Raw genomic sequence first — 16,805 nt, forward strand, 5'->3', positions numbered from 1 at the left:
TAAGTCCTCAGTTTTGTCCACCAAATAAAACATAATTCTGAGTTTTTTGGGTTTTTTTTTTTAAAGGCGACAACTACTTACCCTTTCCTGATCATTCCCTTAGGATTCATATCTAAGATAAAAATCTGGCCTAGGTCTTCATTTGGGACCTGGCTACTAGAATCAGCAGTTCTTCGGATGTGCGCAGCTCTGGCCAACAGAAGATCCAGGGAAGCAAAGAAGTTTTGACTGTAAGTCTCTTTCCCTCTCTCTCTCTCACACACACATAATACAATTACAAATAACAAAAGATAAACCATCTGACAAGTGACTTAAATGGCTTTTTGTTCTGACTTTTTTTTTTTTTTTAAACAAAACAATCCAGAAATCAGAGGCTTCCCAGTTGGAGGAGCCAGGATCTTTCTTTGTGCTCTGTTATATTCAGAGTAGGCCTGGCACTCTTGGCCATGAAATGGCTGCAGCAGCTCCAAGCATCACACTTGTAACTAAGCCAAAACATAAGAGGAAAGAAAAACAGACATAGCCCTTCTGGAGTGTTTAATTTAGGAAGGACAGCTTTCCCAGAGGCCTCCAGGCAAGTTTCCTCTTGTATCCCCTTGGCCCATGGCCTTCCCTTGAACAACCATTGAAAAAGAGAATGTGGAGGGTGTGGCAATGGTTGCCTGCTGTCTCAACAGATCAGAGTCCTGGTGCCAAAGCTGATGGCTGCTGGACAGGCCACAAACAGAGTCTACCCAATAGTCCCACAGGGTCTCCCCCAGGATCAGAGCTCAGGTGGGATACCCCAGGTTACACACTGATAAAATAACAGAAGGCTAGAATCCAGAATCCAGACCTGTAGCCCTGGCCCTGCAGGGACAGCTCTGAGTCTAGAAGGACCCTTTCCAGGTCAAACTGGAGGCCAGGACAAGGGTCCAAGCAGGAGACAAGATCTGAGCTGAAGCCAAGAAGACAGAGTCGGGGGAAAGAGGACAGGACTGGGGACTCAGGGGCTTTGGGGGGAAGGGTACAGTGCAGAGGGGTCTGGCAGAGTGACTGAAGTGTACAGTGGGGCTGTCCTGCAAGATGGGGAGGTGGGGGAGGCACAGCTTAGCAAGGGAAGATGCTAAGCTCAATTTGTGACAAGTGGAAAAATCTCCCCATCTGAGAAACCACCAGGACTTTGAGGGTTTGGATTGCTGGGCCCTTGAAAATGAAATGGGTTGAACATGTGCGTTCCTGGTTAAGACGCTAGAGCTGCTGAATTGCTTCATTGAAGATGAAACTTAATGTCTTGTTCTTTGGCATTTTATTTCAAAATCGCAGCTGGGGAAAAAAAAAAAAAAATCAACTGCAGCACCGGGAGATCAGGCCTGAAAACGGAGATGCAGATTTGGGGGTCAAGGTGTATCCCTGACCCACAACACGGAGCAGCGGGGAGTACGGGTCCCCAAGGCCTGAGTGGCGGGGCTAGGGGCCAAGACGCCTGGGTCAGGCCCTTATGGCTTTGGGAGTGTAACGTGGGAGCACCGGAGACCCAGGCATCCCGGCTCCCCCGTCTTTTACTTCATATTGCACTTCAGGTGAGTCATTGGTACGGAGGTGAAGGTCCAACAGGGGCTGGATGCTACAGGTAAGTGGTCCGTGGAGTGGTCCAGCGTAGCCAGAGCATTACACCGGGAGCATCCATTCATGGGCTTTTGATCCGTACTACGGGAGAACACAGGCGGAGGTGAGAGGAAGCCACACTACAACTCCCAGCAGGCCCTGGGGCATCCTAGCCTGAGTACCGGCAAAGTTACGCCCCAGGGCCTCATGGGAAATGTAGTCCGCTTCCTGGAAGCCCACCGACAACCATGGGGAGGAGGAATCGTGGCAAAGATGGCGCAGAGGCCCAAAGGAGTTGTAGTTCTGCAAAGAGGAGTTCTTGTAAGGCTCTGAAGGCTCGGGGGGGAAAGTTCTTCAGCTGAGAAAACCTGGATAGGCAGGAGGTATAGTTCTCGGTCCAGATACTCAGGAATTTACAGAAGCTCACAGAAAAGGAGCTCCAGTTCCAGTGCCAGGAAAGGCCAGATAGCTCGGTTCAGACGAATCAGTTATGATAGGAAACGTTCTTAGGCCACAGAGTCGGGGCAGAGTCCAGAGGCTGGTAGGAGCCAGATTTCTCAAGCCAGTGGAATAGCCCAGGGCTCCTGGGGACCCCTGGGACTAGGAACTCAGTGACCAGAATGTTGGCTTCAGGTCCCGAGGCTCGTGGGAAGGGCATTTCTCAAGCCAGGGCTCCCGAGGCTCACAGAGAAGCCCCATTTAGTCCCAAGAAGTGCTCTAGGCCACAGGGCCTCGAGGAAAGGAAACTCAATCGGAGGCCCAGAGGCCGATGGAAGGAGCCGTTTTCAGCTGGTGGGACTATGGTGGGGGGTGGGGGAGGGGAAGCCTCAGTTCTGAGGCTCGTGAGACGGGAACTTCTCTTGGGCAACCGAGCATCCAGCCCCGCTCCCAGCTGGTGCACCTCACCTGGATCGCCTTCAGTTCCTTGTAGAAGCGGAGGATAAGCTGGGGCCCGTTTTCCATAGTGGGAATGTGGACATGCTGGGGAAGAAAGAGTGGTAAGGACGGGCCCGCACCACCTTCTTCTCCCTGAAGGTCCAAGCCGGCCCTTCCTCACCTTGCCTTGGTACAGGATTTGGTGCACGGGGCAGACCTGGCAAGCGGTGCCTGAACCGAAGACTTCTTGGACCCGGCCGTCCTCCAGCGCCCGCAGGAACTCCTTCATGGTGATCTTACGCTCTACCACTCGGAACTCACCCTGCGGGGCGAGACACAAATAACCTCTGAGCCTGGGGTGCTGCCCTGCCACTCCCTCCGTGCGGATGGTGAAACAGACAGAGACGTGCCACTGTGCCCCAGTCCCCTCCACCCCCTCCCAGTACTCCAGCCCTGCAACACAGCAGTACACCATCGCTCTGGCCACCCGAAGGCAGCATGCCCTCACCCAGGTCCGGGCCAGGTCCAGCAGACTCTGTCGGACTACTCCAGGTAGGATGACGCCATCCAGTGGGGGGGTCACCAGTTCCAGCACTGGGTAAGGTGGAAGAGAAGCGGGAGGGGGCGTGTTACCTCACACCATCCCATCCTCTTAGGAGCCTCCCCACTCACAGCCAAGCACCAAGACCTGCAGCCCCTAAGAATTTCTGCTCCCACCCACTTCCACCCGGCCTGGGGTTGGTCATTGGTGGGCTCACCCCCATCCTCATAGGTCCAGAAGACGAAGATGTTCATGGTGCCCACCTCGGTGAGCTCGTGATCAGGCCCGTACAGCCAGAGTACCTGCTCGCAGCCCTTCTTTTGTGCCTCCTGCTGCACTAACACAGTGGGCCCGTAATTCCTGGAGGACAGCAACATGGTGGACCAGGTCAAGGGACCTCAGCCTTCCCCCAATGTGAGTCTTTACAGACCAGCGCTCATCTTGCCCCCACCTGACTCACAAACAGCTGTGAGGTCCTTCAAAACCACCTGTGACGTCACCTCCTCTGAGAGGCTTACTGAACCTCCAGGCTGGGTTTCAAGCCTCCTCTGGGCTCTTGTGATCAACTGGCCACCTCGATGCTTTCCCGTTTTGCCCTGATTTAACACTCACTGTCTCTCACCCGGAGCTGACCTCTCACCTCGTCTGCTGACAAGCCTTCCAGGGCTCCCCACTGCCTCTGGGACAAGATCCCAGCCCTTTAGTCCAGTGTCAGGGCTGGGCCTGGTCTGGGACTACCTGTTAAGCCTTTTGCAAAAACCAGACTTATTTTTCTTCTCTGACAACTTCGGTGACTCTGCCCCTCCCCTCTGCCTCCACTGGTGTGTTCCCAGGATTTGAAAGCGACCCACTCCAGTATTCTTGCCTAGAGAATTCCATGGATGGAGGAGCCTGTTGAGCCACAGTCCATGGGGTCGTGAAGAGTCAGACACGACTGAGCAACTCACATACACACCACTTCTGTATCCAGGACACCATCTCCGCCCTTCCCATCGGACCTCCTCTGTGAAGACTTTCCCGTGTCTGGTCATCTCCATCAGAGCATGTGCCGCCCTGGATACTGGAGCTCCCACCAGCCTGGGAGCCCCTGGAGGGCAGGGCCCAGATCAGACTCATCTGTGTCCCCAGCTTCACCCAGCACAGGGGTTCAGTTCAGTTCAGTTCAGTCGCTCAGTCGTTTCCGACTCTTTGCGACCCCATGGACTGCACCACACCAGGCCTCCCTGTCCATCACCAACTCCTGGAATTTACTCAAACTCATGTCCATTGAGTCGGTGATACCACCTAACCATCTCATCCTCTGTCGTCCCCTTCCTCTCCCACCTTCAATCTTTCCCAGCATCAGGGTCTTTTCAAATAAGTCAGCTCTTCGCATCAGGTGGCCAAAGAATTGAAGTTTCAGCTTCAACATCAGTCCTTCCAATGAACACTCAGGACTGATATCCTTTAGGATGGACTGGTTGGATCTCCTTGCAGTCCAAGGGACTCAAGAGTCTTCTCCAACACCACAGTTCAAAAGCATCAATTCTTTGGCACTCAGCTTTCTTTATAGTCCAACTCTCACATCCATAAATGACTACTGGAAAAACCATAGCCTTGACTAGATGGACCTTTGTTGGCAAAGTAATGTCTCTGCTTTTTAATATGCTGTCTAGGCTGGTCATAACTTTCCTACCAAGGAGTAAGCATCATTTAATTTCATGGCTGCAATCACCATCTGCAGTGATTTTGGAGCCCAAGAAAATAAAGTCCGCCACTGTTTCCCCATCTATTTGCCATGAAGTGATGGGACTGGATGACATGATCTTAGTTTTCTGAATGTTGAGCTATAAGCCAACTTTTCCACTCTCCTCTTTCACTTTTATCAAGAGGCTCTTTAGTTCTTTGCTTTCTGCCATAAGGGTGGTGTCATCTGCATATCTGAAGTTATTGATATTTCTCCTGGCAATCTTGATTCCAGCTTGTGCTTCCTCCAGCCCAGCATTTCTCATGATGTACTCTGCATATAAGTTAAATAAGCAGGGTAAAAATATACAGCCTTGACATGCTCCTTTTCCTATTTGGAACCAGCCTGTTGTTCCATGTCCAGGTCTAACTGTTGCTTCCTGACCTGCATACAGATTTCTCAAGAGGCAGGTCATGTGGTCTGGTATTCCCATCTCTTTCAGAATTTTCCAGCTTGTTGTGATCCACACAGTCAAAGGCTTTGGCATAGTCACTAAAGCACAAATAGATGTTTTTCTGGAACTCTCTTGCTTTTTAGATGATCCAGCGGATGTTGGCAATTTGATCTCTGGTTCTTCTGCCTTTTCTAAAACCAGCTTGAACATCGAGAAGTTCACGCTGGCCCTCAGGAAACCTCACGAGATATGTTTTGAAAGGACCTGAATGAACTCCCAGCTGGGGCCACACCTGCTGTCCCAACACACCCTACGCCCGCCCTCTGCCTTATCCGCATCCTAACCCTCCGTGCCCTGCTGAGCCGACGCCCGTGGCAAGACAGATAAACCCACAGGAAGTCCACAGGCAGGCTGGTGGATGCCAGAGCCCCTGGGCATGACAGGAGCTGATGGAGGTTGGGTTTTCAGGGGAGGCTACCTGGAGGAGAGACCAGTGAGCTAAGTGTGAATTCATTTCTAGAGACTTCCCTGGGGGCCAATCTGAGTTTCTCCACTGGACACCCAAAGACACACCCTGGTCTCTGATGCCCCTTGCACCAGACCCGAGGGGTGAGCAAGGCACTACTTACCCTCCCAGCTTGTAGTCGCCGACCCCACCCACCCAGGCTCGGATGAATGATGGATCTGCCAGGAGGGAGACAGGTTTCAAGGCATCTCCAGAGAAGTAGGCGCCCACCGGGCTGAGAATGACGAACAGGAGGGCTCGAGTGGGGTGGCCGACACCTAGCGAGGGCTGCGATGGGCGGAAGGGGGCATCAGGGACCCAGGAATCCAGGCCCCCAGCCCCTTCCCTGACCCATGCCTGGGTCCCCGGCCCTTCTCCTTCAGGAAGGCAACCCGCCCCCCAAGTGTGGCTCCCCAGCCCACCGGATCCGGCCCACCTCGTTCCCGATCAACACGGGCCGCACGTAGAGGCTAGTGCCCGCGCTGCCAGGGACCCAGTCCTGGTCCACTTCCACCAGCCGGCGGATGCACTCCAGCAACTCAATTTTGTCGAAACTCTGGGTGGGATGAAGATGAGTCAGGGGACCCTCGCGACCCTGGCCCGCGCCCATGCCCCCCTGCCCCACCCTCCTCGGGCAGCAGGGGCCCCTCACCGGCAGGCAGAGGCGGAGGGCCGAGCGCAGCATCCGTTCCATGTTGAGCCAAGGTCGGAAGAGGCGCACGCGCTGGTCCCTGCCTTTGAACGCCTTCATGCCTTCAAAGAGCTGCAGGGACAGGAAGGGCGGGAGGCCAGGGTTCAGGGAGACAGCTCACCCAGCCAAGGAGAGACAGAGGCTGATACACAGGGATACAGACAGAAAAATACAGCGAGCGGGGAAGAGATTAACCCACTGAGCACAGAGAGGCGGAGAGAGAGAAAAGATCCGACAGACCAGGAGAGGAGACAGCAAAGGACAGAATCCAGAAAAAGCAGAACAGAGAGACCCAGAGCAAGGAGCACACTTTGCTTAAACCCTTTCCACGTTAGTGGGACCATTTCTCAGGAATGAGGATGATGTGGAAGTTACCTATTTATTTATTTGGCCACACCACATGCTTTGTGGGATCTTAGTTCCCCCGACTAGGGATTGAACCCAGGTCATTCGGCAGTGAGAGCTCAAAGTCTTAACCACTGGACCACCAGGGAATTCTCAGAAGTTATCTTTTTAAATAGACTTTTTGTGTTTTAGAGAAGTACTTTAATAGCCATGGATGAAATCATACAATGTCCACCCAGATGGCCAATAGGGAAAAGATGCTCAATATTGCTAATTATTAGAAAAATGCAAATCAAAACTACAGAGAGGTACTACTTCATAGGTCAATATGGCCATCATTCAAATGTCTACAAATAACCAATGCTGAAGACCGTGTAGAGAAAGGGACCCCTTCTACACTGTTGGTGGGAATATAAATTGGTGCAACCATTATGGAATACAGTATGGAGGTTCCTAAAAAAAAAACCAAAAAACTAAAAATAGAGTTGCCGTATGATTCAACAACCCCACTTGTAGGCATATATCAGACAGAACTAATTCAAAAAGATGCCTGCACCCCTGTGTTCATAGCAGTGCTATTTACAATAACCAAGATATGGAAGCAATTTAAATGTTCATCAACAAATACATAAATAAAGATATCACTAAAGAACCACCCCCCTACTCCCACTGAGCCCAGGGCAGTTCTTGGTGAATAGTAGGTTTCTGTTGACTGGATGAATAAATGAATGAATGAAGAATGCAAAATAAAAATAATTGGAGTATTTGAGGAAAAAAATGTAAAAATAAGGGCAAGAGGTAAGAGTGGGAAGCTGCCTTATCAGATATGAAAACAGATTATAAATCTACAATACTTAAAGTCACGTTGACAAATGAACTGATAGATCTAACAATGCAAGAGACTAGAAAGTGGATTATCGTATAACTGAATCACTTTGTGTATACCTGAAACCACCACAATATTGTAACCCAACTGTATTTCAGTAAAAATTGTAAAAACATGATCAATTCAGTTAAATGGTGCTGAACAACCAAATATCCATTTCTGGGAGGAAAAAAAATTAACTTTGATCCCTCCTTCATACCTCACATCAGGAAAATTTTCAGGTTTAAATGAAATTTCTTCTATAAGCAATAGAGGAAAACACAAGAGGACCATTTTATATTTTGAATTGGGGCTGGTGTTCTAAACATGACAAATCAAAGAAACCAAAAAGAAAAGACTGCATAAAAATGAACAAACTGGGTAAAAACTTTCAACTCACATCACAAATGACTTATCTTTAATACAAAAGGTACTCCTACAAATAAATACAGAAACCCACTCTAATAGAAAAATCAGCCAAGAAAATGGACAGTTCACAGGAAGGAACTAAAAATGGCTCTTACGTTGTGAAAAGATGGTCAATTCCACTCATAATCAGGGAAGAAAAGGCAAATTAAAATTACTTTGAAGTACCTTTAAAAACACTTAGGAGGTTACACAACATCTAAAAGTTTGACAAGGGTCATCCATGATAAGGGGAAAACAGGCCTGGCTGGTAAGTGTGGAAACTGACACAACTTCTATCACAACATCTGTCACAGAAGATACTGATGACTCAACATCTTTCAACAGTTACAATCACATACATCCTTTGAGTCAACAGTTCCGGAAATTGAAAGGAGAGATATATTTGCTCTTAAAGGAAGTGAGGTGTTTGCGAGTTTACTGCAGTGCTGTTTATAATAGCACAAGACTGAAACAACCTAAGTGTCCAACATGGAATAGTACACAGCAGCAGAAAAGGACAAAGCTCTTCAAGGGCGGCTCAAGAATCTCTAGGCTCCATTAAAAGAAGGAAAAATGAAAGTGCTCATCACTTGGTCGTGTCCGACTCTGTGACCCCATGGACTGTAGCCCACCAGCCTCCTCGGTCCATGGGGATTCTCCAGGCAAGAATACTGGGGTGGGTTGCCATTTCCTCCTCCAGGGGATCTTCCCAACCCAGGGGTCAAACCTGCATCTCTTGCGTCTCCTGCATTGGCAGGCGGATTCTTTACCACTCTGCCACCTGGGAAGCCCTGTGTAAGAGATATCATGAAAGACATGTTTTTTGGGTGCTCAACCCCTTCATCTGCACTCACTCTGCTAACGAAAAAGTATTGGGTCCCCAAAAGTACTTTTGTTCTCCAAAAGTACTGTTGGAGGACATCCTATCACACTGGGCTGAAAGGAGAGCCAAATAAATGGTGATCTCCAAAAGCCACCTTCCTGGGGGGGACTCTGTAGACACGTGCTGACCGTCCGTCCTTTGTATCTGTTCCCCACGCTGGGTCTCCTTTGCACAGAACTGATCCATTCGAATCAAATGTCCAGAGTAGGTGGGAAGAAAAACCATCAAAATTCTGAAAAGAAAAGAAAGAGAAAAAAAAAAAAAAAAAAAGGCAGGGGAGACCATGCCTAACATTGGAGAATGACTCCATAAGGGACAAAAATTTCTCAGGCTGCCAACCAGCTACTAGAACTGCAGTGTGTCCCTTCAAAAGTTTGCAACAAGTAAAGCTTCTTTGGAAAAGACTTTACTTTCAGCCATAGCTTGAAGCTGGAGACTGGGTCAAATGCCTTCTGGGTCATTCTCCTTGTGGGCCCTCACCAAGTCCCACAAAGCCAATCCTCGTCCTCCTCTGTCCCCATATCAGCATGGTCTCATGGTCTACATGGTCACCCGACTAAACAAACCCCCAGGCATGGTCCTCAGCCTTCCCTGCCCTTCTCTAGCCCAGCCGGTCAATCCCTGGCATCCCTGAATCTCTCTGCCCCATCCCCTCCTGGTGATCCCCCTGGCTCTGATCTCAGCTTGTCCTTCACATGGCCTGAGAGGGGTCTTACTCTACCTGCTCCATGCCTGCTCAGAATTCTCCAGGGCTCCCAGTGCCCTTGACAAGGCCCCAGCTCCTCTGGGGTTCTGATGACATCCTCAGCCTCCCCGTAGCCTCCAACCCCATGCTTCCCTCCCAAATATACCGGGCTCTTCTTTGGACTGTGTCTTTATACTGATGTCATCTCTCCCTCTAAGAGTCTTGGCTCCCCTCTTTGCCAGGAAAGACCCCACTTTTGGTCGAATCCGAGGTAGGGTGGGCGTTCCTCTTCTGGCCTCCCACAATACCTCAGCTGCCTCCATCAGAGTCCAGATCCCCCTGGGTGGTCACCAAAGGGTGGGGGTTTTCTTTTTTTTTTTTTTTTTTAAATATTATTTTATTAGTTGGAGGCCAATCACTTTACAACATTTCAGTGGGTTTTGTCATACATTGACATGAATCAGCCATATAGTTACACGTATTCCCCATCCCGATCCCCCCTCCCACCTCCCTCCCCACCCGACTCCTCAGGGTCCTCCCAGTGCACCAGGCCCGAGCACCTGACTCATGTATCCCACCTGGGCTGGTGGTCCGTTTCACCATAGATAATATACATGCTGTTCTTTCAAAACATCAGGGTGGGGGTTTTCAAGTGAAGGAACTGGGTCTGTTCATCTCGGGTGACCTGGCATCACCCAACATGGGACCTGGAACATGACAAGCCTCAGAAAAATGGATGAGGAGTGCGTGGAAATGAGAAACACACAAAAAGCAAACCCAGGGAGGTAGACCCAGCAAGAGACCCAGCAAGATGGAAGAGATGCAGGGAGAGACGGGGAAGGGAGGGCAGTCGCCCTGCCACCTGCAGAGAGTAGTGCAGAGCGGAGCAGGCCGGGTGCAGCGTGAGGTTCTGGAAGGGCTGGATTCGGGGCTGGCCCCAGCCCTTCTCCTGGTTCCATTCCACCATCAGCATGTGGTCGGTGAATGTCTTCCCGAACAGCAGGGGCTGGCTGGGGTCAGGCTTCTTATGAGGCTCCTGTGTCATTTCTAGCTGCAGGTCAGCAGCCTAAGAAAAGACAGGCGTCCTAGAGTCTGACCACAGCTTCTAATCTGAAAAACTACAACTCCCAGGAATCCCTGGGGCTGAGAACCAGAGAGAAGAGGGATCTGTCGTCCCAGAGGCTTCTGGGACATGCAGTTTCATCTCTTTCCCAAGGCCTGATGGCAAGCAGTTAGGCTAACCCATTGCCACCCACCTTCACCTTTGGACCTTGGATCTTTTGAAGAGGCCCAAAGCTAGCTCCCAGCCCTTGCCTCCCTCAGACCCACTGGTCCAGACCCCCAGCCCCTCTTCCTTGAGATCCAAACCGTAATCCCCACTGTCACCTTGAAGCTGGATGAGGCATATCTTCTGGGACCACACAGAAACCAAGGAACAGGAAGAAATCTGGGGGTCCAAATCTGGGGGTGGGGACAGAAGTAAGAAAGGTGATGAGACCAGGAGACAGAAAGAGCAGGGGGTCCTGGTACCCATCTTTCCCACAACCTGCACTCAGGATGTCCTCGGGCATGCTCTGCCCCAGGCCCAGTGCTTCCAGACAGAGCACGCGGCCCTGGCCAGTCCCTTCCCCTGTCCTGATCAGCGTGGAGCAGGAGATCCCCAAGGAGGCCAAGTCCGCTCCCTGCCCCCACAAGGGCCGTCTCAATAAAGAGCTGAATTGGCTCCCATTCCTTCCTCCAAGCTGGGGCAAAGTCAAATACAGGCGCCTCCTACCCCAGGGAACTTTGGCCCCAGCCCTGCCTGAGCCCAGATCAGAGGACGACAAGAGAAGGTGTGGAGGTAAGTGAAGGCCTCCCTGGGGAACTCAAATCCTGAAAAGAGTTAGAAAAGTGGAGGGCCCATAGGTCATGCTCCCCCAGGACCCAGGACCCCAGCCCTTCCTATTACAGACCCCAGATTCCAGGCCCCCACCTCAGGTTCCAGACCTCCTGCCCCCTCCACCCTCAGACCCAGAATTGCAAGTCCTTCTTTTTGGGAGCATTAGATCAACTGGGCTTAGCTTACTTGAGGCCCCAGTCCCACAACTTGGACACCAGCAATTCCCATTCCCTATGGTCCCCAGGGCTGTAGGGAACTGAGGGGCAGCCACATACACTTGGGGACCACCCCAGTCATCAAGAGACACTGCTTGGATGAACACTTCTGCTCGGATGAACACTTCCCCTGTGGTCCGGCCCGAGGCCAGAGCGGGAGATAAGGTCTGTCTGGGTCTAGCAGGATGGCTTCTCCCCCACAGTCTCTGACCTCACGATACCTCTTTCCTCAGCCTGGTGGGAAGGCAGCTGTGATGAGGTTTGGCGGAGATGGAATAGCCTAGCCTACTCCTGGCCTGTGAGCTGACGGGGACAGAACAGATGGAAATGGCCGAAGTCACTGGTCAGTAGGTGAGTCATGGAGAGATGGGGGCTGTGGGTTTGGAATGTCCTAAAGTCAGATATGCAGATGACACCACCCTTATGGCAGAAAGTGAAGAGGAACTAAAAAGCCTCTTGATGAAAGTGAAACAAGAGTGAAAAAGTTGGCTTAAAGCTCAACATTCAGAAAGCTAAGATCATGGCATCTGGTCCCATCACTTCATGGGAAATAGATGGGGAAACAGTGGAAATAGTGGCTGACTATTTTTTGGGGCTCCAAAATCACTGCAGACGGTGATTGCAGCCATGAAATTAAAAGACGCTTACTCCTTGGAAGGAAAGTTATGACCAACCTAGACAGTGTATTAAAAAGCAGAGACAGGGACTTCCCTAGTGGTCCAGTGGCTGAGACTCTGCACCCCCAAGGCGGGGGCCGGGGTTCAACCCCTGATCGGGGATCTAGATCCCACATGCTGCGGCTGGGACCTGGTGCAGCTAAAGAAATAAATTGGAAAAAAAAAAAGCAGAGACATTACTTTGCCAACAAAGGTCCATCTAGTCAAGGCTATGGTTTTTCCAATGGTCATGTATGGATGTGAGAGTTGGACTGTGAAGAACGGTGAGCGCCGAAGAATTGATGCTTTTGAACTGTGGTGTTGGAGAAGACTCTTGAGAGTCCCTTAGACTACAAGGAGATCCAACCAGTCCATCCTGAAGGAGATCAGTCCTGGGTATTCATTGGAAGGACTGATGCTGAAGCTGAAACTCTAGTACTTTGGCCACCTGATGGGAAGAGTTGACTCATTGCAAAAGACCCTGATGCTGGGAGGGACTGGGGGCAGGAGGAGACGGGGACGACAGAGGATGAGATGGTTGGATGGCGTCACCAACTCGATGGACATGAGTTTGAGTAATCTCTGGGAGTTGGTGATGGACAGGGAGGCCTGGTGTGCTGCGATTTGTGGGGTCTCAAAGAGTCGGACACGACTGAGCGACTGAAATGAACTGAAAGTCTAGGCCATGAAGTCTGAGGAGTGGTCCCGGATGTTATGAGGGCCAGACAGCTTCTGGGGTGATCGGAGTGTGGGTCCTGAGCATGGCCTCTAGGTGGCGCTCTGTGGCCTGCCCACGCCAGGGGCGGATTACTGGCCAGGAGGCGGACAAGACAGCCGTGGTGTGGAGATAACACCCACCGGCAGGGCAGAGGCAGGCAGCAGGTGGACAAGAAAGCAGCCCTCAGAGGAAGGCAAAAAGGAAAAAAGTAGAGAGGAGGAAGAATAAGAAAAAATAAGAGACAAGGAAATAAAAGACATGGACATTAAGGAACAGGAATCCAAGGCCAAGGGAAGTCAAATTAGATATGATCATAGAGGAGCTCAGCGATAAAGAATCTGCCCGTCAATACAGGAGACTTGGGTTTAATCCCTGAGTCGAGAAGATCCCCTGGAGAAGGGAATGGCAACCCACTCCAGTATTCTTGCCTGGAGAATCCCATGGACAGAGGAGCCTGGTGAGCTACAGTCCGGGAGTTAAGAAGAGTTGGACATGACTGAGCAACTAACACTTTCACTTTCATACAGAGAGAAGGGAAAATCCCCTGGAGGGGGAAATGACAACCCACTCCAGTATTCTGGTCTGGGACATCCCTTGGACAGAGAAGCCTGGCAGGCTACAGTCCATGGGGTTGCAAGAGTTGGACACAGCTTGGTGACTAAACCACCACCACCACCATATATAGAGAGAGACTGAGACAAGACACACGAGGGAGGGAAATTCAGGCATGGTAAAGCCTGGAGAAATCAAGAAAAAAAAAGAAAAGAAATACTGAAGGCAAGATAAACTGAAGCCATAAGAGAGACAGAACAGGAAAAAGGAGAGAAATAGATCAAGACCCAACTTCGGAGGACAGCATAAAGTGAAAGGGAGACCTAGGGAAACGAGGAGAGACTGGCAGAGACAGAGCGATGCCAATCCCTGGAGAGAAACAGTCTCAGCGATGTTTGGAGACAGAGATATCCAGGAGAGAAAGAGAGGAGGAGCAGGAAAACCCACCCACAGGCAGAGAAAAGGCGCCGGGCACTGTTTCCAGGAGATTATAAATCTGTACTGGCCACAGAGACACTGTCACACTGGGAGAAGCTGCCTTCATCCTCCCAGGATATTTTTCTGGGGGCAGGGTTCTCACCTCCCCTCAGGGAAGGTGCCCACCACCTGATACCCCAAACAATTGGGGGACTGGGCCCCAAGATCTCAGATGATCGCTGGGCTTTAGGGACATAGAGGTGTAAAAAGGACTGGGGCTGAATTAGGAAATGAGAAATGGTTGGAGTTGGGGTGGGGTATGCACTGGGCAGGGCTCTATAATATGATGGAATCTCCACTGACCCCAGCACTCACAGCCCAAGGCTGTCCTACCGCCACAGCCCAGGAGTGTCATCATAAAGCCAAGATTGTCCCAGACACAGTCCAGGCTGGTCTCTGTCTCAACTCAGAAAGGAAACATCTGTCCTGCTATCCATCAAGCTAAGAGTCCCATATAAAGTCAGGTACAAAGTTAACAGGAACCATTTTTCCCAATGTTAAGCTGCAGCTGTCAAGGGTTATAAAGACTCCCTTCTTCGAGTTGTTATTGTTTCCTTCCTCAGTGAGAAACCTTGTTCTCTCAAATCACAGGCTCTCCGAAGCTCTGCCTGTTGACATGTATCAATAAGAATGGAGGGTCCCACTCTTGGCAGGAGAATCTCTGTCGATGACAATGAGGTACTAACTCTATTTTCAACCATGGCGCAGAGTTTCAGATAAGGGGTTTCCGGGACACAACATTCTACCTCTATCTTTACTGCCAAGAAAATAGGGCCTTGGGTCCTAGTCCCAGTCCAGACCTGAAACTGAACTCTGCCTTCATCCTGCTCCCACTCTTAGAGGTTCTGGGAATCTTCTCCTGTCGCCCCCAAAGGCTGATTCCTCCCTCCTAACCCATCCTGTCGCCCCAGGCCCATGCTTCTCCCATTGCCGTCTTCTCTTCCATATAGCCATCCCTAGAAGTCCCACCTGGGTCCCCCTTCCCACCGATTACTTCTCTCCCTTCATCCCCGTTAAAGCCTTGTGCTCCTTTTTAAGGGGCCCCCTCCTCCTTGGCTCCCTGCAGCGGAACCTGAGTGCGGGAGGGCAAGTGGTCCACCCGGAAGTGCGCCTCCCCTAAGAGCTCCCCAGACCCCGGCCGCGAACCCACCTGCCTCAATGCCGCTGCAGCCATGGTCTTTGCGACTGGTATCTGTGCCTGCCCAGGGCGCGGCCTGGGATAAAGACGTTCCGGCCCCGCCCCGCTCACGCCTCTTTCTGTGGGATGGTTTGTCAGCCTAGAACCCCAGGCGGGCCTGGCCTTCCCAGTTGCAGGGCGCCCGCGGGGAGCAGGGCTGTACCTCAGAGCGCATGCGCTAGACCCCGCGAGAAGAAGGGAGTAACTTGAAACACACCCTCCTTCCAGCCCGGACGCTAGAGTGTGCATTCAGCGGTTTTCAGAAATGCATTTTAATAGGTACAGTACCGTGGTGGAGAGCTAAAGGGAAAAGAAGGGAGGGGTGGGGAGCAGAAATCTTCACATATCGCGATTCTTGGTGAAAAGAAAAACCACGCAATTAAGATCGGTGGGCGCAGATGTTATGTAAAAATACACTTTTGAAGGGAAAGGACTCTGAAGAGCATGGCAGATAGGGATGAAGGGGAAGCTTCACTCTGACCGAATACTTCCCTGTTTGAATATAGGTTTCCTTTCCAACGAGAAGATATACGTGTACTCTTTGTAACTTTTTAAAGAGAGAAACACCCAGGGTTCACCATGCCTCCTTCCAGCCCTTTTCATCAGGGACGCCTGGAAATGTTCAGTTCCCCAGTTCATCAATGAGCTCCAGTGAGCAGGCTCTAGGCAGAATTCCCCTTCAAGACTGTCTCCCCAATTTCATGACCCCCAGAGGCAGACAGTCCCTGCTGAGTGCGTGCACGCTCAGTTGCTTCCGTTGTGTCCAACTCTGTCCATGGGATTTTCCTGGCAAGAATACTGGAGTGGGTTGCCATGCCCTCCTCCTTCCCGACTCAGCAGGGATCGAACCCGCTTCTCCTGCATTGCAGGCGGATTATTTACCCACCGAACCACTCGGGAAGCCCTACAGCCCCTCAGGATCTCTCTAATCGCTAGCAATTCAAACCTGTTTCAGTGTTCCCTATATCATGCCCCGAGGTCACCGTGCGCACCAGCTCCCCCCCCCCAAAAAAAAAAAATCTTCCGTGGTCGAAGTTCCCCCATCGCCTGCATCCAGGTTACTGTGACACCAAACTATTGTTCCTGTTGTATCCTCAAACTCTGCTCTTTAGGTCACTCTACCCTGAGACATTTTGCTCCCAAATTCTGGTTCCCCAGCACGAAAAGCCACAGGCCCGGGCAGTCAAATTCTGAGTCCTTCCCGGCAAGGTGTCTCCTTGTTTTCCTTTCCACCTGCCCAGTCCTCCTCCCCTACCACCTAGGCTGGAGCCGCAAGGGTGCGGCGCCCAGGCGGCTCCCCGCCTCTGCCACGGCCAATCTGCGATTGCCGCACACACCCCCGCCTCGGCCAATCCCGCTGCAGCGATGCAGCCCCACCTCCGCACCCGGGGACTTACCCCGTATAGGGCCCCTCGCCCCATCTGAGGGGGAGGCCAGACTCCGCTCCCTCCCAGCCGGGGAGTCCACACCCCCTAGTTTCCTCCTCCTCAAACCCTGGAATCCAGATCCCAGCCCTTTCTCCCTCTGACCCGGCAGTGTCAACCCCCTAAGCTTTCTCTTCCCTCATTATTTTTGGTGCTGGCCAGTCTCCTACTCAGCTGCAAGCGAGGTCAAAGCTCCTTTTC

General features: G+C 51.4%; 1 protein-coding gene across 1 annotated transcript; it reads right to left on the reverse strand.

Moving 5' to 3' along the window:
- Window positions 1-1,277: 1,277 nt before the first annotated feature.
- Window positions 1,278-15,429, reverse strand: BCAT2 (branched chain amino acid transaminase 2). Its single transcript, XM_065926465.1, has 11 exons — window positions 15,154-15,429; window positions 10,893-10,967; window positions 10,369-10,572; window positions 6,282-6,392; window positions 6,066-6,185; window positions 5,754-5,917; window positions 3,222-3,364; window positions 2,972-3,057; window positions 2,645-2,785; window positions 2,494-2,568; window positions 1,278-1,689 (listed from the first exon to the last, which is right to left on the reverse strand). Exons 1-11 carry the CDS (start codon window positions 15,427-15,429, stop codon window positions 1,651-1,653), a joined length of 1,434 nt encoding a protein of 477 aa, XP_065782537.1. The 3' UTR covers window positions 1,278-1,650.
- Window positions 15,430-16,805: the final 1,376 nt, after the last annotated feature.

Source organism: Muntiacus reevesi, chromosome 2, assembly GCF_963930625.1.
Source record: "Muntiacus reevesi chromosome 2, mMunRee1.1, whole genome shotgun sequence".
In the NCBI taxonomy this organism is placed as follows: domain Eukaryota; kingdom Metazoa; phylum Chordata; class Mammalia; order Artiodactyla; family Cervidae; genus Muntiacus; species Muntiacus reevesi.